General features: G+C 35.6%; 16 protein-coding genes across 16 annotated transcripts, besides 4 other annotated features; 3 read left to right on the forward strand and 13 right to left on the reverse strand.

The window, feature by feature from the left end:
* Positions 1-5,535: part of a mobile genetic element that runs on past the window's edge.
* Positions 48-506, reverse strand: TVAGG3_0254720 (DNA/RNA polymerases family; the record flags this gene model as incomplete). Its single annotated transcript, XM_051228168.1, has 1 exon — positions 48-506. One exon carries the CDS (start codon positions 504-506, stop codon positions 48-50), a length of 459 nt encoding a protein of 152 aa, XP_051097898.1.
* Positions 801-2,201, reverse strand: TVAGG3_0254730 (uncharacterized protein; the record flags this gene model as incomplete). Its single annotated transcript, XM_051228169.1, has 1 exon — positions 801-2,201. A coding segment is annotated over one exon (1,401 nt), but the record flags the coding sequence as incomplete, so codon positions are not given.
* On the reverse strand, positions 2,234-2,818 carry TVAGG3_0254740 (phage tail repeat-like family; the record flags this gene model as incomplete). Its single annotated transcript, XM_051228170.1, has 1 exon — positions 2,234-2,818. One exon carries the CDS (start codon positions 2,816-2,818, stop codon positions 2,234-2,236), a length of 585 nt encoding a protein of 194 aa, XP_051097900.1.
* TVAGG3_0254750 (uncharacterized protein) lies at positions 2,838-2,993 on the reverse strand (the record flags this gene model as incomplete). Its single annotated transcript, XM_001307222.1, has 1 exon — positions 2,838-2,993. One exon carries the CDS (start codon positions 2,991-2,993, stop codon positions 2,838-2,840), a length of 156 nt encoding a protein of 51 aa, XP_001307223.1.
* Positions 3,013-3,414, reverse strand: TVAGG3_0254760 (uncharacterized protein; the record flags this gene model as incomplete). The annotated part of the gene is made up of 1 exon (XM_051228171.1): positions 3,013-3,414. The coding sequence occupies one exon, from the start codon at positions 3,412-3,414 to the stop codon at positions 3,013-3,015; it is 402 nt and encodes a 133-aa protein (XP_051097901.1).
* Positions 5,536-5,772: 237 nt separating the features above from the next.
* Positions 5,773-6,621, forward strand: TVAGG3_0254770 (uncharacterized protein; the record flags this gene model as incomplete). The annotated part of the gene is made up of 1 exon (XM_001307220.1): positions 5,773-6,621. The coding sequence occupies one exon, from the start codon at positions 5,773-5,775 to the stop codon at positions 6,619-6,621; it is 849 nt and encodes a 282-aa protein (XP_001307221.1).
* A 4-nt stretch (positions 6,622-6,625) lies between these two features.
* TVAGG3_0254780 (serine threonine-protein phosphatase family) lies at positions 6,626-6,868 on the reverse strand (the record flags this gene model as incomplete). The annotated part of the gene is made up of 1 exon (XM_001307219.1): positions 6,626-6,868. The coding sequence occupies one exon, from the start codon at positions 6,866-6,868 to the stop codon at positions 6,626-6,628; it is 243 nt and encodes an 80-aa protein (XP_001307220.1).
* An 18-nt stretch (positions 6,869-6,886) lies between these two features.
* On the reverse strand, positions 6,887-7,249 carry TVAGG3_0254790 (uncharacterized protein; the record flags this gene model as incomplete). The annotated part of the gene is made up of 1 exon (XM_001307218.1): positions 6,887-7,249. The coding sequence occupies one exon, from the start codon at positions 7,247-7,249 to the stop codon at positions 6,887-6,889; it is 363 nt and encodes a 120-aa protein (XP_001307219.1).
* Positions 7,250-8,717: 1,468 nt separating this feature from the next.
* Positions 8,718-8,747: a terminal%2Cinverted (terminal inverted repeat of MuDR-2B_TvMULE3 transposon ID:TVAGG3_0254800).
* Positions 8,718-12,588: a mobile genetic element.
* Positions 8,831-9,652, reverse strand: TVAGG3_0254810 (zinc ion binding protein family; the record flags this gene model as incomplete). The annotated part of the gene is made up of 1 exon (XM_001307217.1): positions 8,831-9,652. One exon carries the CDS (start codon positions 9,650-9,652, stop codon positions 8,831-8,833), a length of 822 nt encoding a protein of 273 aa, XP_001307218.1.
* On the reverse strand, positions 10,168-10,495 carry TVAGG3_0254820 (uncharacterized protein; the record flags this gene model as incomplete). The annotated part of the gene is made up of 1 exon (XM_001282930.2): positions 10,168-10,495. A coding segment is annotated over one exon (328 nt), but the record flags the coding sequence as incomplete, so codon positions are not given.
* Positions 12,561-12,588: a terminal%2Cinverted (terminal inverted repeat of MuDR-2B_TvMULE3 transposon ID:TVAGG3_0254800).
* A 3,974-nt stretch (positions 12,589-16,562) lies between these two features.
* TVAGG3_0254830 (uncharacterized protein) lies at positions 16,563-16,827 on the reverse strand (the record flags this gene model as incomplete). The annotated part of the gene is made up of 1 exon (XM_001307216.2): positions 16,563-16,827. A coding segment is annotated over one exon (265 nt), but the record flags the coding sequence as incomplete, so codon positions are not given.
* A 722-nt stretch (positions 16,828-17,549) lies between these two features.
* TVAGG3_0254840 (ribonuclease inhibitor domain-containing protein) lies at positions 17,550-17,957 on the forward strand (the record flags this gene model as incomplete). The annotated part of the gene is made up of 1 exon (XM_001307215.1): positions 17,550-17,957. One exon carries the CDS (start codon positions 17,550-17,552, stop codon positions 17,955-17,957), a length of 408 nt encoding a protein of 135 aa, XP_001307216.1.
* A 452-nt stretch (positions 17,958-18,409) lies between these two features.
* Positions 18,410-18,853, reverse strand: TVAGG3_0254860 (uncharacterized protein; the record flags this gene model as incomplete). The annotated part of the gene is made up of 1 exon (XM_001307214.1): positions 18,410-18,853. One exon carries the CDS (start codon positions 18,851-18,853, stop codon positions 18,410-18,412), a length of 444 nt encoding a protein of 147 aa, XP_001307215.1.
* A 389-nt stretch (positions 18,854-19,242) lies between these two features.
* TVAGG3_0254850 (ubiquitin-like family) lies at positions 19,243-19,980 on the reverse strand (the record flags this gene model as incomplete). Its single annotated transcript, XM_001307213.1, has 1 exon — positions 19,243-19,980. The coding sequence occupies one exon, from the start codon at positions 19,978-19,980 to the stop codon at positions 19,243-19,245; it is 738 nt and encodes a 245-aa protein (XP_001307214.1).
* A 249-nt stretch (positions 19,981-20,229) lies between these two features.
* Positions 20,230-21,706, reverse strand: TVAGG3_0254870 (lung seven transmembrane receptor family; the record flags this gene model as incomplete). Its single annotated transcript, XM_001307212.2, has 1 exon — positions 20,258-21,643. The coding sequence occupies one exon, from the start codon at positions 21,641-21,643 to the stop codon at positions 20,258-20,260; it is 1,386 nt and encodes a 461-aa protein (XP_001307213.1).
* A 531-nt stretch (positions 21,707-22,237) lies between these two features.
* Positions 22,238-25,781, forward strand: TVAGG3_0254880 (SEC31-related protein family; the record flags this gene model as incomplete). The annotated part of the gene is made up of 1 exon (XM_001307211.1): positions 22,251-25,745. The coding sequence occupies one exon, from the start codon at positions 22,251-22,253 to the stop codon at positions 25,743-25,745; it is 3,495 nt and encodes a 1,164-aa protein (XP_001307212.1).
* Positions 25,782-26,084: the final 303 nt, after the last annotated feature.

Consider the following 26,084-nt stretch of genomic DNA (forward strand, 5'->3'; position numbering starts at 1 on the left):
TTTAAAAAAGTTTTTATTTCATGCAATGTTTTACTTCATGCAATGTTTTATTTCATGCAATGTTTTATTTCTGTGCCATCTTCAAGTATACCCCAATATTTCCTTTTCGATATTACATGAACTTCGGAAAATACCTTGTCTAGCTTAAAAAGGCCCATCTTTTCACCGACCATTCCCATTTCAATGAGTTTGTTGTATCCTTCTTCGTTCGTCATGAGTGCGTCGATGTTCTCATAGTATACCACTACTTTGGATTTGACTTCGGAGAAGAATTTGTTGTAGTTGTCAAGGACTGCCTTTGCGAACTGAGGGTAAGACCAATGTTCGACAATAGGTTTTAATGTGGTTACTAAGCCACTTTGACCTTCGGTGAACTCGTACTTCAAAACAAAAGGAGAAAACCTTTCAACAAAGTTGTCGACCTTCTCATAATGTTTACTCTTCATCTCTTGAGGTTTCTTAATGGAATATCCCCATGTCGAATTCATAAGCAATTTGAGTGTCATTGCAAGTTTGGGGTTTGAAGCTTTCCTAATATCATATAGTTGTTGTATGACCTTTCCAACTGTATAGTTCCTTCCCGGGAACTCACCATCTTCGTTTGGAATTCCAGTCGGAATATATTGGACAAACCTCATGTACGCAGCGTTAAGGTCGACATAGTATATTTTTTCGTATGAGTCGAACTTGTCGCAACCTATTGGTCCAGTTTGTGGAAATTCAAGCGAGTCTCTTATCTTCTGAGATACCTCCCCTGTTATCTCATAAACATCGTCAAAGCAACCTGTTTCATATAAAACCTTCTGACCTAACTCAGATGCTCTCCAATACAATTTGACGTCAATTGGATGTCTCAATGGAAGTTTGTTTATAGCATCTTGAAGTTCTTGCAACCTCATTGGAAGTTCTTCTGGTTCAGGTTGGTATCCGAACATACCAACCCCTTGTGGAACTGTGTACTTCTTTTGTACTAGAACTTTGTCTGGAACAACTTTTGGTCTTGCTAACAATGAAAAGTTTGTTTCGTCTTTTGGTACAAAGGTTTCTGTCAGCTTGTCATCTGGAATTGGTTCCAACAAACCTTTCTCGAAAAGAATGTTAACAGCTCTGACAATGTTGCACTTACCTTTTCCGAACAATGGGTTTGTAAGACTTTCGTTCAACATGAAGTGGTTGTGGACAATTGCAATCTTCAACCATGGCAATTTGAAGTCAACAACATAGTCGTCATGTGAAGAACCTTTAGCTGTAGGTATGTTGACTCGGATATTGACATTTGCCAACGGTGCAATTTTTGCCAATTGACCTCTGAGAATGTACCTTGTCTTCACACATGACTCAAGATACTTCATCTTCTCATCTGTAACAAGACCGGAGTTTCTGAGACATGTAAGAATGCAAGGTTCATTGACAATTTTTTCAATTGAATTGTAAATTCCATACCTTGTCAAGTCAATGTCAGACTTATTTATGAAGGGGAAGTATCCAGCATGTTGTCTGACTGCTTGAGGGTTAGGTTGGTACCATTCGAACTTGACACTTGCAATTCCTTCAATTGCATTCAAAATGTCTGAGTCGGAGTCAACCATTTGTTCTCTCTTTGTAGTCTTGAAAGCGTCAAGAAGTTTTGCGGCTGTTTGTTCATTGCCATATGCATAGTAAATGTGACCGTCCAAATCTGTTATGGTCAATCTGAGATTGTGTCCTTTCTTATTTCCGTCTTGAATTGCAGCAAGTACACCCATGAAGCCTTCTTTGTTCTTTCCTTTGTCAAAGTTTACTGTAAAGGTTCGACCAGAAATAATTTTACTTCTAACTTCACGATACTTTTCATATGCATATCTTGTTCTTTCCATGGGAGCATGTGCGTCTTCACCTCTTCCCTTTTTTCTTCTCAAAGGATGGAATTGTTCGTCATGTTTCCAGTAGAATCTGGCAAAGCCGTCGTGTCCTTCAACTTGAGGCTCAGTAACATCGAAAGGCATGTCCATAAGACGTTCTTCTTCTAACCTCTCTAGTCTGTTTGGATAATTGGCACGTGCTGTTTCTAAGTCCATTTCATAGCGAAGACCAGCAAGTTTGTCATAGACTTTTATGGGTCTTCCCTTCCTATATTTAAAATTCTTCGAAACTCTCCAACCATATCTTTCTAACTCTGCTTTTATTCTAGCAGATTTTCTATCCATTCTATACAGGAGCATTTTTATAAAAATAAAAAAATATACTGTTTTCTTTACTTAACATAACCACCAGCTACCATAAGTCTTTGACGCCAACCCATACCAGCTAATGAAGGTTGACTTGGTTTAGTCTCCAAACTAAACTTTGGTTTTGGTTTATCTTCAGTTTTTGGTTTCTCTTCTTCTATTGGTTTTTCGTCACTTTTCGGTTCCTCTGACTTTACTTCACTTGCAGGAACAGTTGTGTCGTTAACATCTTCATAAATATCATATGCCATTTGTTTTTGTTTTCCTTTCAACTTTTTGTGTTTGTTGTAAAGTTTAGAATATTTCGACTCTAAGTCAATGAGATGTTCTATAATGAACTGTTGGTCAGTGAAGTAAACTTTTCCATCTGTTGTCTCGAAAGCTCCCACAGACTTCAATATTTTATTTGTGAGAGTTTGTTTCTTTTTTGAGATACTTGCCGTTCCATTTTTATGAAAAGTGACTTTGTAGTTAGAGTTTGTATTTCCAGACCTGGCACTTTCTATTATTGAATTTTTCTCTTCATCTGTAAGTTCTTTGACAGGTTTTGACAATGGTTCTGAACTTTTTGTTTGTGGTGTCAAATCTACCGTTTCAACTTCTTCGGTCATTTCATCTCAGTAAAAAATTTTAGTTTGGTTTGTTTTCAACTGGTTGTTGTTGTTTTTTAAGTCGGTCTAAAACTTCCTGAGGTATAGGAAGAACTTGACAAACACGTGGTTGTGTAACTGCTGGAAGCCGACAAATCCATCTTGAACCCATTTGTCTCAATGCTGTATTGTTCATTTCATCTCAGTAAAAAACTTTACATTCCCCACGTTTGAGGTGGTTGCGGTTGGTTGTTGTTTACCCACTGTTGTGCATGGTTATATCCTCTGTTAAAGAATCTTTCACCTTGGTCCATATAGTGTCCTGCTTGGTTATAGTAGTCATTTGCTTTGTTATAGTAGTTTCCTGCTTGTTTCCCTACATTGTCCATCCATCCTTGAACTTTTCCTCTTGTTTCAGGATTTGGAATAAGATTTGCTGCATCTCGTGCTACATCCCAACCTTTCTGTACAGTTTGTATAATAGGTTGTGCTTTCTCTTTAAGTATACCTAATGTACTCAAAATCTTCCTTCCAACTCCAAATACACCTCTGGCTATTGTTCCCACTGCGGGTAAAAATCTAGATGCGACTCCTGCTAACGCGCCAAATAAACCCATTTCTTATGGGTTAAAAATGACGAATCCAAACAAGGACCCCTATGTTTCTAAAGGACAAAGAAAGCACTCATGGTAAAAATCTTTAGTTCAACACCAAATGCTTGGTTTATGGATATCTTGGAAAACATTCCGAGAGTTAGAACAGATGGACCACCATACTGGCTAATATTTGTCGGTCAAAACACAAGATACTGTGAAGCCATACCATTATGGTCCAAAATATTTTAGATGTGAAAACTGCTTTGACAATATTCGTTGACAAATACCATCCAACAAAACTGACATCTGACTACGAAAGTTCTTTCAAATCAGACGATATTAAAAACTATCTGCGTTCAAAAAATGTAAACCAATATTTCATTGTCGACCAAAACCATTCTGCTCTTGGTGTCATTGACGGTTGTATAAAAATGTTAAGAGACTTAAACCAACCACAAGGTGGTGAAGCAAATGAAATGTCATATGACGACAAATATAGACACTTCTCCATGGCAAAGATGAGACAAGTTTTAAATATTTACAATAGCCGTAAACAAAAAGGTTTGGGAAACCACTCCCCGAAGAAATGAAAAACAACCCTGACTTAGAGAAAGACTATATATTTAACAATTTAGTCAAAAGAGACAAACAAGAAAGAATGCCGGGCTTCAAACTTCAGAAAGGAGACAAAGTAAAAATAGAAATACCTAAACGCGACCCATATGAAAATACTATTGACTATGACAAAACAAGTACCCGACAGGTACTCACATTCGTGTTCGTAAAAATAGAAGAAAGTATACAAGAGAATATTATGAAGTTTTAGGCAAACATGGCAAAATGTACACTGCAAGCAGAAGATAAAACTACTATTGCCAGACCTCGTTTCAAACTTGTTAAAGTTCAAGGTGGTATACTTTCAAAGACAGTTCCTAACAAATATAAGACAACTCCTGACGAATATGCTAAAGAAGTTGAAAATGACGACTAAGCAATTCTATACCATGCACAAACTGTCATGTAAGGTGGCATGTATTTTTTACCTCGTCCCGTTGTTTGCGTATACCCTGAAACGCGATGTGTATGGTTTCCTCCTCCCTCAGTGTTACTCCAGTAACAATCTATAGCAAACTTAACGTTGTCTTTAACATCATATCCTTTACCTTTTGTCATTCCTGACCAATCCCAATATCTATGCTTATGCCAACCTGCTTGAGATGTACTTAAATCTATGTAGTGACTGTGTGCAGGTAAGTTTTCACCTGAAATCGTTTTACTTCCACCTGTTTCCTTTGAAGAGTTTGCACAATACAAAAACCTTTCGAGTATTTGAGTCCAAGTTCCAAAACCCAGAACTGTTTCTGGTCTGGTAGAGTTCATTGACGTATAAATAGAACCAACCGGGTAAATGGTTTGAAGTATTTCTGTCTTTAATGTTTGAAGCTCTGTTTTGTCAGCTTTCTTGTCATATAAATCTTGAGCAGTGAATTTAACTTTTTTTTCATCCTCCATGACATAGACATTTCTACATCTAATGTCTTTATCCGATGTTAAACCTTGTGGAAAGTTAGGAGGTTTAAAATATAATCCACCCCCACCAGTTTCTTCAATCGTTCCTAAAATACTTTCTATACCAACAGTTGAGAAGAAGTTATGTGTATGGTTCTTGTCAGCTTTGTCATCTAACTTTTCTTGTAAGTTTGTAATATTTGCAATGGTATGTGTATGTCCAACGTCACTTTTCCTGTTTAAGGTTTCTTGTAAGTTTGTAATATTTGCAATGGTATGTGTATGGTTCTTGTCGGCTTTAAGGTCTAAACACCCTGAAACCCATCCTGTATTGGCTTTACCTTTTAAAATCTTTGTTGTCCGTTCATGGTACCAGTCAACCCTTTCTTTAATTTCATTGTCTTTTTCATCCACATATTCCTTATATGCCTTCTTCACTAACGCACTAGCCACACATGCTAACTCATCGTCAACATATGTTTTATCTGCTTTCTTTTCAACATCCTCTTTTGTTGCATAAGCTTTGTTAGCTCTTTCTTCTTCTTTTGCTATTGCATCGTCTACATACTCTTTGTCAGCTTTGTTGTCAACATCTGCTTTCAAAAGAAGTTCATCTATAGGTTTCTCGTTTAAAGTTCCTTTTGTTGGATTTATACAAACAGTATGGTTCTTGTTGTCTTGAAACAGAAACTCATCTGTCATTGGGTTTAATGTCAGTTTTAAGCTTCCTTCTTTCAATGACTCAGATATCTTAGAATAGTTTGAAAAGTTTGTTGTGCTCTTATTTAGAGCTTGTATAATGAGTTGTCGGTTGTGTTGTATTTCTCTCATAGACGCTGTTTCATTTGACATTTTTATTCTAGATAAAATATGCTTCCAATAGAAAAGGAAACTTCTAGAGTTGCTACAACTAAACCATTAGATGAACTTTTTACGAATGTCGGTCAAAAGTTTGAGACAGAGACCGTAAAGCATGAAGGCTATCGTTTTGACTACCCGTTAAGATGGCTAAGAGACCCATCCGTCACAAAAGCTATTGGCTTTCGTAGAATGAAGTTCATTTCAGAAGCCATACATGGTTTCCCATTTACGGTCGGTTTTGAAGTTCGATACTATAACAAAGAAAAACGTACGTATGAGAAATTTGAACAGGGAAAACTTTTACAAGTGAATTTGCTTGTAAACTTAGAAACAACTCTTCAAGCTTTTCAAGAAAAAATAAACGATATCTATCTCGAATATGCAAACCAGTTTAACATTGACGAGGGAGAGTACCATCTCGATATTATATATGACAGGAAAAATGCAACTGTTAAAATCGATAGAATAGAAGACCTTGGAGAAAACGTTTATATTTCTACAAAATATAACAACTTGGCATGGTATAGATTTTTGAGGATGTTAAATCAGCCTGCAGCATATCCAGTACACCCGGACTATTATGAAGTCGAAAACCCTAATGGAACATATGAAAATGTTTTCGACTCAGACGCTATTATAGTTCATGCTTCATTTTCTGGTGCACAAAACTCTTTTTTATGCTTGGCAAATGACTTTTACGAAAAACCTACAAAGCTATATGAACCACCGAGTGGAAGTATTTCAGACTTTCAAGTATGGTTTACAACAGATGGAAGAAAGAGAATAGTTCCATTATACCATGCGTTTTACTTAGAACTTAGTTTCATATACAACTACTATCGAACGGTAAAAATATAATTTTTTAATACGGTTGAGGTGTTGGATTTGGTTGCCAACTAGACTGTGGTGCAGGTTCAGGCTGTTGTATAACAGGAGCTTGTTCTTCTGGTTCAGGGTCTTTAGGTATAATACCAACAAACTGACCTACTCTTTTACCAATATTTTTGACTCCGTTCCATACTCCTCTTCCGACAGATTTTATTCCATTCCATATACCTCTTCCAACATTTCGAAAGAAGTTTCCAATACTACTGAAGAAACCCATTTTACTATATGTAAAAATCTAATGTCCGCCTAGTCTCTTACGTTTCCTGTTGAGTTCCATAGCATTTTTTAACTGGAGCTCATACATTCTATTTCTCCTCTGGTAGAAAACATACTCTGGGTCAACTCCTGTGTTCGCGTCATCTGCATAGAGTTGTTTATATCCCACTTCAGGGTTTGTATAAAACTCTTTCCATCTCATATTTGCATACCATGGTGGTAAGCCTAACGCAGCGTCATTTGACATGGCAGTTTGCATTTGTACATCTGTTGGCACTTGACCATAGTTTGCCATTGCAGTTTGTATTCTAACTTCATTTGGAATATTCTCTGGGTTTGGTTGTCCAGGTTGCTGTGCATTCGCTAAGTTCTGTGCGTCCATTTAATATTAGATAAAAATATCTCTTACGAGTACATATGCTGAACATTTGCAGACATTGGTTCATCTTCATATTCTCTGTACTTTTCTGCCACGTCAAAGAAATAGATGACACAATGGAAAAAACCTAAAACAAGTAGTCCTATTTCAAACCACATTTACTTACCAATAAAATTTCTTTGTTGTGACACTTTTTCCGGTTTATAGGACCTCTCTCATATTCTATCTTATCGTATCTAAACTCATAGTCATGTATGTCCTCTAACCATCTCATGACACTTTCCAAACCACTTTTATCGGATGTAAAGTAAAAGCATGGATGGTTATGTAAAACGTCTAAAGTTTCTAAAGAGTCTCTCAAAGTCCAGTCTACTTGGTATTGAAAATCGTATGTGTTATAGAACGGCGGGTCTACTATAAAGAAAACATTTTCCTTGTTTTTATATTTTTCATACAACTCTGTCCAATGACATCTCACAAACTCTATACCCTCAGTATATTTTTCTATGTCCTCTTTGAAAACCTTTGTATAGTTAAGATATAAAACGTTTGACATAAGTGTTTCAATGTCATGAACTCTTATAGAACCACTATATAATAGTCTAGAAGATATACTATCCCAGTCAATATACTCTGCTTTTTTCAAAACCTCTCTGACAATATTTTTCTTATCTAATGGTATACGTTCCATGTTAGCTATAGGTATCTTTTCTTTTAACTCTTTCAATATTTTGTTTGTGTCTGGTATATGTTTGAGACGGTTCATATAGTTGTCGAAGTCATTGCATATAATCTTTGAGTCAGGAAATATTGTATGGCACAGATGGGATATATAGAAACTTCCACCGAACAAGTCTACAAATGTTAGACCATTCGGTAGTTTCTTAAGTTCTCTCAATAGAATATCTTTACATCTACTCTTATTTCCAAAGAAGGGTAACGGTGGTTTTGTAAAATTCATTTTATATATATAATAAAAATGTTTTTTCCTGAAAAGTGACGAAACATGAAAACTACTCGGTAAGTCTTGTCAGTTTTGTAAAATAACCGTCCTATCTCATTCTAAAGTTTCTAAAGAGTCTCTCAAAGTATACTTCTTTGAACGCCCGTAACTTTACTGTAGCGACGATAGACCCTTACTTGTCCGGACATAGTTATACTATTTTGAGTCCTCTACCGAAAAGTCAACAGCAACGACTTTCAAAAATTTTAAGGGCTAGAGGGCGCAACGCGCCCGGGAAGCCCCCTATACCCAAAAAAAACCTCATTTTATACCTCATTGCATACTAAACATCTTCAGGGCTAGAAGGGGCGCAGCCCCTGGAAGCCCCACTACCTTTTTTTTTTTTTTTTTTTTTTTCACTAATATTAAATAATACTAAAATCTTCTGTCTTTGTAAAAGAATAAATTCTGACAAAAAGTGCTCGTTTAAATTTAATGATCATCTGTATAACTAAGTGGTAAAAAGTGGAGTATATAAGAATTTCCGAAAAAGTGACAGCCAAAAAGTGACACTTTCAATAGGGAGTAACACTTAAAAAGTGACAATTTAAAATTCACAATAAATAAAAATAATAAATTTTTTAGTCTATTAAATTATTCTTTTCTTTGAAATCCTCCAAAAATTCTTCGAAATGTTCTAAAATATAATCTGGAGAATTATAACAAAATTCATTAATTTCTAACAATTCATTTGGAATTTCAAACGATCTTAAATATGTAATTGAATTTTGTATCTTCTCATTTATTTGAGAAAGTTTTTCTTCAGCATTTTCCAATAAAAATCTTAATGGATTCAAATTGGCTTCTTGATTCTGAACAAAATTTAATACTTGGTATAAACGTGATTGAACTTCTCTTTTCAATTTTGTTTTATAATCTGTCAATCGAGGCTCGCGAATTCTAATTGAAGGAATAAAACCTGTTTGAAGTAAATCGTTTTTAATACGATAAAAGTAATTGGGTGCAACTTCTTCTAAAAGATTTTTGACAAAAACATCAATTCTTTGATTTTTAACGCAGCCAAAATCGTGATATTTTATCTTTTTAAATAAAGATTCAGAAACGTTATTCACAACGGTTAATTCATTTGGTCTGGCAGCGGCTATCCACTGTTGTTTATGAATGTCCCACTGACGTGTAAAGTATTGATTAAATTCCAATTGATCTTGAATTTTATCAATAATGTGCTCTTTATACATTTTTGCAGCATCTTCTTCTGTGCAATCACGATAATAACATAAAATGTTCATAAATTTTTCGACTTCTGATCTAATCTCTTCATCATTTATCTTTGAGAGATTCTTTTTAAGTGCGCGTATTACATGTAGCGCGCACCAAAAGATATTGCACTCCGGAAATGAATTCCTAATCCCCTTGAAAATGTTTAGTGCACAGTCAGACATGATAAATTCAGGTTCTGTGTGAGTTGTTTCAAAATATTTACTTAAGCAAAAAGAAATATTTTCACTATTATCTGGATATATTATAAAATAACACAAAGGGATAGAATGAGTATTAGCAAATTTGGTAGCTAATACATAAAAAGGAAATCCATGAATAATTAATTTAAACGTAGAGTCTAAGTGATAAATTGGTGATTTTTCATGAATTTGAGAGATCATATCATTATCAGAGTAAATAAAAACCAATTTGTCTGGAAAATCAGTATCTTCACCTTGAATGTCAAAATAAATAAGGTCATCATGTTGATCTTCCCATTGATTAACATAGTTTTGTAAAGATTGAAATTGATTTAAAGATATGTCTGGTAAAGATCTCATAAGATCTTTTTGTTGTAAATAATATTTCAATTGATTGATTGCAGTTTGTTTCATAGTCATGTGAATACAAGTATGATCTTTAGGTATTTCAAGCGTTTTGTTGACTTCTTGTGTTGCATTAAGTGGACTTCCGTGATTCATGAGAAATTTTTTAATCCAAGCACGGTAAGTACCACTTGTAGGTGTATTTTTATGTTGTGGTGGTGGTCCTGAGTGAATATGAGTTAAGTTTGCAGATTTAAAAATGTAATTGTCGAAATTTTTAATAAATTTAAAGCCTGCTGGGCAGCCTTCGTATTCGCATCGGTGGTAGATTAATACTCCTGTTCCAATTGATAGTTTTTGTGGGTCTTTGACAAATCTTATGTTACCATGCAGCTCTGCAGCTATAACAAAACGAGAATATTCTAAATATCCTATGGCTTGATCAACCTCGCATGGAGGATCGGGTGGAGGATGTTGCATTGAGCAGCAAAAAGGAAAAATAAAATTGAAAACTCACATTGAAAAAATAACGGTTTAATAGAAAATATTTTTTTTCTTCTGAAAAAGAATTATCTTTGAGTATCTAAATTGGGATAAAGGATATAGAATAGATAACTAGTACTTAATATATGATACATGTACACGAAATGGAAGAATGTGTACTAAAAGAAAGAGAAATTTTAGCTTAATATTTTACATACGAATCAATTATCTTTGGTTAAAAGGTAGAATTGTTGGCTATGATGTACTGATTCATGATCAGTACATCATAGCCAACAATTCCTTATACAAAATTCAAAAACTTGGGTGCAATCAGTTCTGATTGCACCCAAGTTTTTGAACTTTCTTGAGGGAATTAAAGGGTGAGAGATTTATAGTCTATCTATATATCTCCCACCCTCTAATTCCCTCCCTGACAGCGGGAAACTTTGTCTGAATGTTAAACTATTCAGACAAAGTTTCCCACTGTTTGCGAAGGAATTGTTGGCTATGATGTACTGATTCATGATCAGTACATCATAGCCAACAATTCCTTATATAAAGTTCAAAAACTTGGGTGCAATCAGTTCTGATTGCACCCAAGTTTTTGAACTTTCTTGAGGGAATGGAAGAGTAAGAGGTATACATTAATATCTCCACCCTTCCATTCCCTCTCTGACAGCGGGAAATTTGTCTGAATGTTAAACTATTCAGACAAAGTTTCCCACTGTTTGCGAAGGAATTGTTGGCTATGATGTACTGATTCATGATCAGTACATCATAGCCAACAATTCCTTATACAAAATTCAAAAACTTAGGTGCAATCAGTTCTGATTGCACCCAAGTTTTTGAACTTTCTTGAGGGAATTAAAGGGTGAGAGATTTATAGTCTATCTATATATCTCCCACCCTCTAATTCCCTCCCTGACAGCGGGAAATTTTGTCTGAATGTTAAACTATTCAGACAAAGTTTCCCACTGTTTGCGAAGGAATTGTTGGCTATGATGTACTGATTCATGATCAGTACATCATAGCCAACAATTCCTTATACAAAATTCAAAAACTTAGGTGCAATCAGAACTGATTGCACCCAAGTTTTTGAACTTTCTTGAGGGAATGGAAGAGTAAGAGGTATACATTATGAATATATACCTCTTACCCTTCCATTCCCTCTCTGACAGCGGAAAACTTTGTCTGAATGTTAAACTATTCAGACAAAGTTTCCCGCTGTCAGCGAAAGAATTGTTCCATCTGGTGCATAGAGTGTGAATCTATGCACCAAATGGAGCAAGTCCCTCGCGAAATTGCCAAAACTTGCGTCGCATTTCAAAGATTGCGACCCAAATTTTGGCGATTTCTAGTAGAGATGGAGTATTTTGAGTCACTGACCTATATGCAGTGGCTCAAAGGGCTCCATCTCTACTTTGAAGCAAGGAAACTTTCCTCGAAATTTTGATAATTTGAAGAAAGTTTTCAAGCAATTAACAAAGGATTACTCGCTATGAGGTAAAAATTCTAGATTTTCACCTCATAGCGAGAGCTTCCCTTTCATTGCTTGAAAACTTTCCCCAGCTTCAAAATTGGGGAAAGGGCTGTAAAGTCGACTCCGATACCAGCAGGTACCAGAGTATTTAAAAGAGAAGCCCTCGTACGAGTTTCTATGAAGACCTTCTCATTCAAGAAGATCTTAATAGAAAATCGTACGAGGGCATTGGAAACTCGCGTCTGGTACATGTTGGTACCAGAGTGTTTGAGATTTGAAGACTCTGGTACTAACATGTACCAGAATTTATGATGAATTTAAGATGGACCATTATAAAATGGTAGCGGTTTGTTTCAAAAAATTTTAGATGAGATTTGCATAGATATAGATTATATGATTTATACATATGAAAAATAATATATAAAAATATAATTTTGAGATAATTATGTAAATAATATTTTAAATATTTGAATTTGAGGTATAATTTTATAGTAAAATATATTATAAAGAGTATTTATATAAATATTGTAAAATAATATAAGTAATAAAAATTGAGACCCCCTCCCTGTTTTTGATGTTTTGTCACTTTTTCGGTAATTCTTATTGTTTCGTTTATGACCAAAAAAGGGTTACATGCTTAGTCTATTTTTCTGACAGGATACTCTAGATTTACATGATCTCTATTTCATATCTCCGTTTTTAGATTCTTCGACAGATTTTATGATAGAAAACCAAGATTAACAAATTTCCGGCATGTTAATGAAGAAATCTGCAGCTACCCTCAATATTATTTCAATAATCAGTATCGTTTCTCTTACAATTTATTTTTTTCTCAATAATTTAACAAGAAATAACAATACACACTTGGTTTTACGTATAAAAGCTAAGTGTCGAACTTAATCAACTTTACTTACTTAGCAAATGAATATTTTTGTGGTTGCGAGTTCTGAATGCTGAAGTTTTAGATTTCTCTATAAATGATATCATTGCACTTACAATGTTGTTCCAGCCTATCGCATAAATCATAGAAAATCCAAAAAAAAATAATATAAAGAAAATTCATGTCATGAAGTTCAAAAAAATACCGTGTAACATTAAAATTTGTTATGCATAATACATTTTAGCTATTATTGATTTTTTTTAATTTTCGAGAAATTGAATAGTGAGTCCGATAGAGAAATTTTTAAAAATCCTAGTGCCTCATAGAAGTAATTTCCCTCGTCTCCCATACTTCCAAATGTATGCATATGACATAAACTTTTATGCATTACACAAGTGGCCAATAATATCTATAGAGTAAAAAATTAGAAATTTAATTTTTTTATATGATAGTTATATTTCAGATTTGCGAGCGTAACTTTTTTCTCCATGGCATACTTGTTTTAAGAGCAAATGATCAAAATCGTCCTTCAATTATTGAAGGAGCTGATATCTTTTGAAAATTGAATTGAAAGGGTATTCAATTTTCAAATTTCCTCTCAATTTTGGAAACATATCAACTCTATGAATTAACAATTATGTGCCTTCACAGTTTATCAGTCATATAAGGTGCTTATAAAGAAAAAAGTTACGCTCGCAAAATATGTTTTTATATAGATTTCACATAAAATAATTATGTAATTTCTAAAAAGAATATTTTTGTTCTTGAATATTAAAGTGTATTGTAGTTTAAAAAGTTTTAAATATGTTGCTAAAATTTCAGGTTTATAGCTCATGTCTAGCATGACTTCTTCGTATGCGCAAAAAATCTGACACGTAAGGGTATCCTTAAAGAGCTGAAAAAGTGACAAAACATTTTTCTGAAATGTTTACGAAGACTTAAAATGGTACTTATGCCCATCTGACTATAATTAAAATTTTTGACAATTAAAATATACTTTGAACAGTAGGTTCAGGTTTTTATTTTTATTTTGGAAATATACGAGAAAGAATCTTCCATTTTTCCATATATTATCATGAATACGCATGATACTATAAATACGCATCTTTCAACACTGAATTCGACCAAGAGATTTGATATTATATAATATAAAAGATAAAGAATGCAGTGACATAGTGTAAAAGACTACGCCATCCATTTTTTGAAGTACGAAGGGAGAATGTGTCAAGGAGTTAAAAGAGAAATGAAGAATGCGGTTATTTTTTTTTAGAGATTTACATTACTTCATTCAATGATGCTGTTGTACATGTATAATAATAAAGTTAAAACAGTATGGAAGTTTACAATTTTATAAGTAATGACAAGAGATAGAGCAGTAGAGTAATATTTTCTGGTCAAAGAGAACCAAATTTTAGAAATTTCATAATTTTGATCTGAAATTTCTGAGAAAAATTGGCCTACTTTAAGGGCATGATCTTGGAATAGCCTAGTATTGTCATTACTTGAGGAGATATTGCTCAAAAGCACAGCAAAAAGGCTGATAGAGCACCGACTCGGTTTGTTTATTCAATTTTGTGATCTATTCAAATCAACAAATTTAGAATTAGACAAGAATTCCAAAATAGATTCACTTTTGATACTCCGCTTCACTGCATCTCAAAAGTGACTACATTTTGTTAAAATTTGAATTAAAGTTAGATGGGCGTAAGTATAGCATTAAATACATTCAATATTTTTTTTACTTTTTTCTGGGGGTTGTGCCATGTGAGGTGAAAATCACCATACACCGATTGGACCTTTTTAAAAAAAGATATGGTGAGTATTTGATTTGTTCCTTGGTATTTTGCACGCAGATAGACTAGGGTAATGCCGATCATTTCGTGTAGGAATTACGTAAAAAAAATTATGACCCAAGTTATTCACATTATAAAATTATATAAAGTGTGTCTAATTTCAATAATATTCATATGACCTTATAGTATGGTACCTATATAATAATAATACATATAGTTTATAGTAATATCTCAGTTTTTATAGTTTGATATCTTATTAATTATGATCAATATGTGTGTATTAGTGTATATTTTACATGGCGCATATAGACTTGTGTTAGACACACACATTTATATATATTAAAATGAAAAATGCGCAGATAATAAGGATCTCAAGATGTGATGCCGAGCATCTGCTACTTATTTGGGGTAAGCAGCAGATGCTGGCATATATGTGTCATAGCAAGTGTATCTATGCTAATAGATTACACTTGCTATGACTTTCCCGGAATCTCAAGATGATTCCGGGAAAAACAGTAATAACCTCTCAAAATGCTCGTTTCAATATCATAAAGCTGAGAAATGGGCTTTGACCTTGAGAAAAGGCCCATTTCCCAGCTTTATGATGAATTTTAGTTATCATTGCGAGTGTCTGCTGCAAATCTCGGTTGAAGCAGCAGGCACTCGCAACCGTATTCCACGGCAAGTGTATTTATGGTGTTGGAATGCACTTGCCGTGGCTTTTGTACAATCTCGTGATCTTACTGGAGTGAGCGGCAATGGAAGCCAAAACCACTCCACTCAGTACCAGAAAGCTATGAAGGAAGTCCTAACCTAGAGAAAGGGCTTCCTTCATAGCTTTCTGGGTGACATGAGATTTGTAATTGTTGAACATTGAGTATTTTGCAGGCTCTGGCCTTTGCTTGGGCCAGAGCTTCGTATTTGGATGTTCCCAGGGCCGGATTCCTCTCCTGCCGCCCTAGATCAGGACGGCATTTGAGAAAGCCGGCCCTGAGGACAGTAAGCGAAGCCCTGGCCTTTGCTAGGGCCAGAGCCTGTATTTGTATGTCTTTCAGGGCCGAGTTCTTGCGAGACCGTCGACATGATCGACGATCATCGCAAAACTCGGCCCTGAGGATTGTATTTGCAGGCTCTGGCCTTTGCTTGGGCCAGAGCTTCGTATGGGAACTCTCTCGGGGCTGGTTTCCTCTCCGGCCGCCCCGAATCAGGGCGGTCTTTGAGGAAACCGGCCCCGAGGATGGTTTGCGAAGCTCTGGCCTTAGCAATGGCCAGAGCTTGTGATTTTAATGAAGAGCCAAGTTCCTCTCGGATCGGGCCTAATGAGGACGACCGTCGAGGAACTTGGCTCTGAGCTGATGAATTGTAAACTCTGGCCTCGATGAAGGCCAGAGTTTTTAAGGGAATGTTTTGATGGGATGAGCCTATGCTCAGTAAGCTCATCCCATCAAAACATTCGTTTAAAAATTGAATTAAAAATTATCGTATGCATTGAAAAATTAAAAAAATAAAAATGAACAATATTATTATATAATGAGAATAGAATAAATTATCATAAAATTGAATAAAATTATCCAAAAAAATTGAAAATTTTAAAAATTAAATAAAAAATAACAAATTTCATAAGAAAATTAAGGAATAGAGAAATATTAGATAGAAAGAGTATGTTTATTTATGATTATAAGATTGAAATAATGAGATTTTGAGAGTTTTAAGAAGAATGTGATCTTTATATTTTTTTGGAGGAAGGTTTTACAAGAAAGGAGTTAACAAATGCAGGGTATTGTCCCTTTACCCTGCATTTGTAAACTCCTTTCTCGAATTGAAATTCGATGTTTAACATTCTTTGAAAAAAGTGCAAGCTATTCGAGAAAGGAGTTTACAAATGCAGGGTAAAGGAACAATACCCTGCATTTGTAAACTCCTTTCTCGAATTGAAATTCAATGAATCACATTCAAGTGAAAAAGTGCAAGCAATTCCTGATTTGCTCATATATGTGCAGGGTCCTAGTGATAGACCCTGCAAATATATGAGCAAATCAGGAATTATGTCCGACACATTCGCATCGAAGAACAAAAGTGCGCGCTTTTCCCATTCTGCACATATTGGTGCAGGGTGCCAGTGATAGACCCTGCCTATATATGTGCAGAATGGGAAAAGTGTTTGCAACATTCGCATCGAAAGGTAAAAGTGCAAGCTTTTCCCATTCTGCACATATTGGTGCAGGGTGCCAGTGATAGACCCTGCACCTATGCGTACAGAATGGAAAAACTATCTACTTTGAATATTCTGCATCGAAATCTCTTGGTCAATATACAATTAAATACAATGATCACATCGATATTTGGAGATACAAGATAAGTATCTCCAAATGCCGATGTGATCATATATGATTGTCGATAAAAATTTGAAATCTCAAATAAGATGCAGATTAAAAAATGGATATGTGACCAAAATGAGTTTACAAACACAATATAGAGTATATATATAGATACCTCATTGTATTCAAAATGAAATAAAACAAATTTTTTGAAATTCATATCTTATATAAAACACATTATTCCTCAATACTATATGAGTAAATATGGCTTGATTAGTATAGATATATGCACATATATTTGGCCCCCAATATAAATTCTATGTTTTCGGGAAAGCAAAAGGTCCAATCGGTGTATGATAAATTTCACCTCACATGGCACCGCCCCCTTTTTTCTGAGTTTACAAAAAAAATCCCGAAAACTTTCTTGTAAAAACTTTACAATGATGATGAAAATTTTGTAAAGCTCACAATTTGACTCTTGAATTTGTACTATTAGAAATGTAATTATTTTTTTTAAAAATCTTAAGACCGAATCATTAAATACGTTTTTTCCCCTTCTGAATTCACTAAATTTTTTCCAATGTTAATTTTCTTTGTTCCATTTATAATTTCAGACTGCCCTGAAGGATCAGTCTATGATATTCCTTCAAATGTTACATCAATTGGAAGTTCTGCATTTTCTGCTTGTTATAGACTTACAAGTATAACGATTCCTTCAAGTGTTACATCAATTGGAAGTTCTGCATTTTCTGCTTGTTATAGACTTACAAGTATAACAATTCCTTCAAGTGTTACATCAATTGGAAGTTCTGCATTTTCTAGATGTACTGGTCTTACAAGTATAACAATTCCTTCAAGTGTTACATCAATTGGAGGTTCTGCATTTTCTGGTTGTAAACGTCTTACAAGTATAACAATTCCTTCAAGTGTTACATCAATTGGAAGTTCTGTCATAAGACGAAATGGTGGAAGTGAGGTGAAGTTTTAATTGATATAATAATCACCTCTATCAAAAAAATGCTGCATGCAATTTCAAAACCCATCGTTTCAATAGAATGGTTCGATTTTCAATGCTAATTGAAATTTTAGTCATAACGAAATATAAGGCATATATGAAAAATTAACCATATTCATTTCAATGAATAGATGATAATTTCACAAAAAAATTCTGAACTCAGAAATCTTTTCTATTTAAAACATGTTTAATTATGTAAACATATTATATTTAATATATTTCTTATAGAAGTATTGAAATATATTTCCCATTATTTTAACCAAATTCTGATCATTTATATATAATTATTTCTTATTTCTTATTTGGTCGTTTACGAAATTATTTGGTTCGGTAAATTTCAGAAGATCATCGTCTTGATTTCACAATAAATTGAAAAGTAATAACATGTAAATAAAAATAATGTTTATTAGGATAGAAAATAACAATTATGCTGTATTTGCGGAGGAGGATGATCCTTCGTCTTCAAGTACGACATATTTTATATATTTCGAAATTTGAGACCAATTGTCTTGGTACCATTTTAGAATGACTGATTTTCGTCGTCGTGCATCACGATCAAGTTTAACCTGGGCATATGGCTTAATAGCTTCTGCAATTGAAACTAATTCATCTTGGGTTATTTTTTGTCCAAAATGCTGGCAGAGAGTAGGCCATGCTTCACTTAAAGAAGCATTAAAGCCTGATACTCTTTGTTGTACGCGGGCAATTTCGTTATCTCTGTCACGTCGTCGTTTACGAAATGCTGATTCCTCTTTATAGCTTGCAGTGTGGGATGGTTTTGTCTTCTGTATTGGTTTTTGTTCTGTTTCAGTTATATTTGGCTTGCTCGGAGGCGTCTTTGCTAGCAAAGAATCAATGTCAAAAGACATTGACAAAAAAAATATGAATATTTACGGTTTTTATAATCATCCTCTTCACAAAAAAAATTGAGATAAAATTGAATAAACAAATAATCAGTTGAAATCCGCAAATGTTTATTTTGATCATAGTGCTATCTTTGCCTTATCAGCATGATGTTGATTTAAAAGCGTAATTGAATAATAATTGATTGTAAAATTTCAAAAGAAGCAATGACAAGCAAGAATTTGCGTCTATGACATGCAGCTGGTTGATTAACTAGTTCCTCATCAACAAAATTCTATAAAATTGCATGCAAGAATTACAATTGAATAAATTACGAAAAATTATGTGAGTAAAGTCTAAATTTGAGTCGAAATCCGCAATACAATATAGTATAACAAATGAAAATGCAGTGGTTCTAGAAAAGTAGTAGTCCATTATTGGCTATAAATTTCATCGTTGCTGTTTCATCCATATTATTCAACATTAATAACTCAATAGCATGATCTTTGGCAATTCCAAAATTTCTACATAGCTTGTTAATGAATTTATTCTGATCTGGAGATAGTTGACTCATTGCTTGAGATTTAACAGCTTCTTGTTCTCGTTCATACTGCTCTTGCTTTTCTCTTAGGATTTGCAACTCAGCTTCATTTTGCTTTGGACTTTCTGGAACAATTTCCTCATTCTCTGATTTTTCCACAATTTCAATAACTTCTAAATCACTCTTAGCTACATTTTCGGGTGACTTCGCTAATAGTACTTGATTAAGAATTGGATTGGTTTGTGGATTAAATAAAGCGCGAATATCAGTTTTTGGATTTGGACTACTTGGGGTAGATGCTTCTGTTTCAAGTTTTGCCAATATTATATCTCGTAATTCTAATGCTCGCAGGGGTGGAAATGAAATATTGCGATGAGGTAATTTTGTTAATGAATATATCAAATAACCTGAATTTCCTAGATCTATTTTACCAAGTACCTTTTCGTTTTTTAGTATTTTCCCATGAAATGATAATTTAATATTTGCTGGTTGTTGAAAAATCAGTTTTGATAAAGATTTCTTCAAATCAAGAATAGTTTGCTGTGGGTCAGCCATGAATTTATATGTTTTTGAATAAATATCTCTGATTTTGATCTCAATCTGAGAACTCATTTCAAAAAACGTATTATATTAATGAATAATCGAAGCTTAAAAATAAATTATTGCTGGTAAGCTTTATTGAAATCCATTTTAAATTCTTCAATACTTTTGATTTAAATAAAATTCATTTTGGGATTTATATGTATTATGATTTTGAAGAAAATTTGAATTCCAACTCTTCAATTTAATTGGTTTTTCGTATTAAAATTGGAAGAAAATCATGAATAAATAAAAAAATCGATTTAAAAAGTTAATCTAAAATTTTCATAATAAATAAATAGATTTTTACTCACACTGTAGTATTCTCTGAAGTAATGTTAGTTGCAGTCAAGTTTTGCTCTCCATCCGGAGATTCTAAAGTAATTTGTTGTTGAGATGGCTGTGTTATGATGTTTGGACGGCCTGGAAGCTGCATGCCTGGTCTCCACTCGATACCATTGTGAAGATCGGCTTCATTATTTGTTGCAGCCTCAATTTCGGAGAGTTGCATATCATCGACGTGCTCCATGCTCTCCTCTATAGCGCTGTATCCATTATTCTCTCTATCTCTGATTCTAAAGATCCATGCGAGCATAAATGAAATTACTTGGTCCAAAGCTTGGTCCACGAAGGTGTTAAGCCATCCAACAGGGCCAAACTCGACAACACAGAACTTAACAAGTATGGAAATTGTGTAAACAATGAGGGCAATTTCAAATGAAATGTACATTGCGTGTTTCTTTTGAACTGGTGTTGTTGTTGGATCGATACCTGCATTTCTGATGGCAATCATGTGGGCCCAGATCATTAAACTTGCTTGTTGTGTGTAAATAATTAATTTAATCGAATAAGCTGAAAGAGAAATGAAGAAGATGACATCTGTAATTATGCGTGCAACCCCTTCGAAGTTGCAATACTCTTGAACAAGTTTGGCACCGATATAAGCTGAAGAAAGTACAATGCAAATAATTAACTCGTAAATCTTGATACTATCCACAAGAATGCACCATCCTGATGCAGCAAGTACGATTGCAAAGGAGAAGATGATTTCTTTGAACGCATGAGAGAAGAATAAGATAATAAATGGGAATATGTTTGTTTCTGAAACATTATTACGAGCAACGGATATTACATATGCTACATTATTGGCAAATGTTAAAATGAAGACAGCTGTAAAGACGTAATGTATATAAATTTGAACATTAAAGTTTCTAAGCCAATTAATTAGCCAAAATGCAAGAAGAATTCCAGAAATTGCCGCCATTACTGGAGCTGTTATAAGAAGGTTTTCGTATCTGAAATCAAGCAAGCCGTTCGGATTTGTGAGGTTATATTCAATTTTTACAAAATTGTATTTATCATCGAACGCAAATACGTAAAGATAGTATGCATCTTTAACAGAGATGTTGCCAGCTAAGAGTAAATATGGATTTGTGTTGTCAAAAGATTGAATTTGATAAATTTTAGATAAATTATAATTTTCGACGAAATTATTTGCGCTTGTATTGATCCGCATTGCTGTGGCATTCTTCCATTCTGATTTTGACATCCATCCTACGATCAATTTAGTAGCATTTGTTGATACATTAACACTATATGTTGCATTCTCTTTAAAACCAAAGGAAATGATTCCTTGGAAGTAGGATGTTGTTTTAACTTCACGTGTTGCTCTAATAGAAAGTAATGATGCTAGCATTTTTAAAAAAAATTTTTATCGGCGATATCTAAAATTGTAAACGAATTGAATACTTTACAAATTACAATAAAAGAGTGTTTATATAAAAAGTAATGTTAATAGCATTGCAATGTAAAATTCTTTTATATTAGCCCAATAAACATACACTAAAATCTTTAATTTAGAAATCCAGAATTTTTATTACGAAATATCCAGCTTTCATAGTTATTTCGTAATAAAAATCGTTTTAATAGAATTTATATACTAATGATCAAAATTCAAGTAGACATGTTATACCAATGAGCTATACAATGTATGAATTAGATGAATTTTACTTGTCTCTTTCTAAATGATGTATTTTTGTTAAAAATGAAAAATATTGTAAGAAAATTCCAACCATTCAGCCAAGATAAGTCATGTTAGCCTTCTATTGTCATTAGTGAAAGGATATTTTGATAATTATGATACAAATTAAATTCGAGTAAATCGAAAAGTATCATTTCATGAGTTCTAACCAGATTATTTTTATTCATTGTTGGAATTATAATACATTTTAGGGCTTTTTAGCCGGGTTCTCCGAAATAAAATGAACAGACGGTTTTGACGTCAGCAGAAAAAAAAAGTTCAAATGAAAGTTTGGTCAAGTCAGGAATCTTCACTTCTTGCTTGGTGCCCAGCTAGAGAACAGTCTCGTCTTTTTGCACAAGCTGTTCCAGCTGGTTCAAGCATAAACCCAGTTTTAAGTTTAAAGAAATTTAATTTCCTTTCTCTTAATCCAAGTGTTGAGACCGTTAGCAACTACACTGCTACATCTCCATTTACAGCAATTGATTGGGCTAGTCGTCCTAATCTAGAAATGGGTTATATTGCTGCAGGTCACCAAAATGGCGCAATTTCTCTCTACAATCCAGTTTTAGATCAACAAAAGCCAATTGGACAAATCACAGCTAACAACTCAGTCATCACAAACATCAAAATCAACCCGAATCAACCAGCTGCTCTTTTATCTACAACTGCTGACAATTCTGTTAACGTTTGGGATGTTTCAGACTTCACAAACGCCAAGAAGATTGATGTAAACATGACGCGTGGCAACAGCGGCGACATTACAGGCGCTTGCTGGCATCAAAATAAGAATTGTTTCTCCATCTTTGCAGTTTGCGATTCTACCGGTTTATCTACAATTTGGGATATCCGTGTTGGCCGTTCCACACATACATTCGCTGATTCTCAGTTCAAATTCCCATTATCTGATATTATCTTTTCTCCAACAAATATGGCCCAACTCGCAACCGCCAGCAGTGATCAGCGTAACAGTGTTGTCCTTATTTGGGATCTTCGTTCTCTTGGAGCCCCATTAAAGAGATTACACGGCCACAGCAACGGCGTTTCCAAATTAGAGTGGCCAGCCGCTGATGATCGTATCCTTCTCTCAGCCGGCCGCGACGGCAAAGTCATTGCTTGGGATGTCGAATCATCCGGACCATTAGCAACAGTTTTCGAGCCAAATACCTCATTTACACAAGTCAAATGGTCACCTTACATACATGGCTCCGTCCTTGCCTCTACATCTAACTCTACTCATCTATTTTCTTTCGCAGATCCATCAATCGGCGCACAGACAATTCTTAAACAACCACACTTCCACTACAACAGATCCGGTGTCGATGTTGCCTTCGACGGCCGTGTCTTCCAATACTCGGATGACAAAGTTTCTTCATTCCTTCACCAAGAACCAATTACAGAGATCAACGACTTCGTAGAATTCGTTGAAGCCCTCGAGCAGAAGGACATGAAAGGCTTTGCAGCCCGTAAAGCCGAAGCATCTCAATCTAATCCATCCGAAAACAACATTTGGAAGATCATCCAGAAGTCGATGGACTCAGATACCTTCAAAGATGCAATCCTCGCTGATCTCGGCATCAACAAAGAGGACTTTGTCGCTAAGATTAAACAATCCGAACCGGCCAAACAAGCTGAGAAGCCAAAGTCACCGAAAAAAGAAGCCCCAGCCCCAACAGCATCCTCATTATTCGGCAATTTCACATCACAGGATGACGGACTCTTCTCAGGAACTAATTCTCAAGAAGATCTCTTCTCCCAATCAACAGAAGGCGGATTGTTTGGTGCTCCTCCAAGCTCAACAAAGACAGGCGATGAGTTATTCGGCGGAGCAGAGTTCTTTACTCCGTTCAGAGTACTTCCGAAACAAAAAGACGATGAAACCGGTAGAGTTATCGCTCAGGCGGTTATTTCCAGTAACTTAGAAGCGGCCGTAGACTGTGCATTTGCCGCAGGAAGGTACGCCGATGCAATGTTGGTCGCATCTGCCGGACCAAAGGAATTATTTGACAACACGATCCAGAGATACATCAAACAGACATCGTCACCATTGACAAGGATCGTTTCCCACATCATTGGCCATAATCTTGACAATTTCGTCAGATATGCCAAAGCAAAGGACTGGCGCGAGATTTTCGCTGCTCTTTGTTCCTTCGCTGAGGGAGATTTCGAAGAGCTCTGCGGAATGCTTGGAAACAGAATTGTTGCTGAACTCAACGATTATAACTCCGCATTAGTTATTTTTGTTGCGGCCAAGAACTACGAGATGGTCCAGAGATGCTTATTCAAGATCTACGAGCAGAACTCTCCAAACGAGGCCAACTCCGCATCAACAGTTTTAATTGTCCTGGAAAAACTCTGCGCAATGGCCGGCGACAAGGCACCATCAGTCATTGCACCTCTTGCTCAGTCATTCCTTCAGCACATTGTCCAGTCCGGACACAAGGAAGAGGCAATCAGATTCCTATCCGCACTTCCAAAGGACAAAATCCTTTCAGACCTCAAATCCGCCATTGTCGGAGAGCAGTCATCATACCAGCAGCAGCCACAGCAACAGCGCAACGTTAATTCCCAACAGATCCCAAGACATGGAACGTTTATTCCACAACAGAACACTTATTCCAATCCTCCATCAGTTGTTTCTGTCCAGCCGCAGCAGCAAGTATCAGCTCCAGCAGCATCTCCTTCAGTATTTATTCCAACAGCCACTCCACAGCCCACTGTCAATGCTCCACCACCAGCAGCCGCTCCATCTGTTGTTGTTCCAGCTCCTTCCGCTCAGAAACCAGTTTACTTCCCTACATCAGTAGCAAATTCAGTTCCTTCACCACAACCAAGAGGACCAGGCGTATACTACCCATCAGCCGCAGGAGCGACTGTTCCACCAAGACCAGCTGCAATTCCTCACGAGCCATCTGCTGTTCCTCCACCAAATTCAAACGATCCAAGACAACTTGGCCGGCCAACTAACTATGTTCCACCTCCACCACCAACAGTAGAGCAAGTTAAGAGCCACCAGCAACAGTTTATTCCTGTTGCAAATCCAGTACCTGAATCAGCACCACAATCAGCTGTTTTCACTCCAGTTTCAACACCACAAACAGCTCCAGCAGCACCTGTTTTGTACGGAGCAGCAACACCACAGATTGCAGCACCTCCTCCAACATCCAAACCGGAAATCCGCGCTCCACCGTCAATCTCCGTCGTCCCTCCATGCGTCCCTCAGCCAGCACAGCCTCCGTCATATCCAATGGGTACTGCTGCACCTGTAATGATGGGCGCGCAGCAACCAGTTGCAGCCGCTCCACCACCAGCCGCACAGCCAACAATCATCACACCTCCTCCAGCAGCTGCAGCAGCGTACAGACCACAGGTAGCCGTTGCACAGCCAATGCCTGTTCCGCAGCAGCAGATGCAGCCAGAGCCAGTTGTGAGGAAGAGTCCGGAAGCAACAATCGATGAAGTTCCTGATGACTCAAAGGCTCTTGCAAATGGATTCGTCCACTTCATACAACTCGCGGAGTCAAGGCCAGAGAAGTCAGGACAAGTTAAGAAGGCCATCAGCGATTCAAAGGCTAAACTTGGATTTGTTTTTGCAGTATTCAGAGATGGAGATGTTCCTCAGGAGTTGAAGGACCAACTTGGCTCTTTCTTCGAAGCCCTGCAAAAGGGAGATTTGGACGAGGCAGACAGAGTTAGAAAGAATGCTGTTGTCAAGTTCATGGGCAAGTGCAGAAATCTCGTCTTAAGTATGGGATACATCAAGAATGCTCTAACATAAGAAATTAAATAAATAAAAAAAAATATTTTATTTTATTAATAAATTTTTATAACTGTTTCGAGTTTTAAATAACACAATTCCATCAGTATGGTCTTTTCAGAATATCAGAAACTAAATCTTAACTGGATGCATAATGTATACATCTTATCTGATTCCCTCTTTCTTCTTCAATTACATTCTTCTTTTTACATAAAGTCAGAATTCTTCAAATGTAAAAAAATATGTTGACATCATAATCCCAGACAACTCTATCACGTGCGTCAGCCATTTAGCGTTTACATGTTACACATCTCTCAAGCGCATCAGCATCCATCTTTGCGTCAAAAGTGTCGAACAGAA

Source organism: Trichomonas vaginalis, chromosome V (genome assembly GCF_026262505.1).
Source record: "Trichomonas vaginalis G3 chromosome V, whole genome shotgun sequence".
Taxonomy (NCBI): Eukaryota; Parabasalia; order Trichomonadida; family Trichomonadidae; genus Trichomonas; species Trichomonas vaginalis.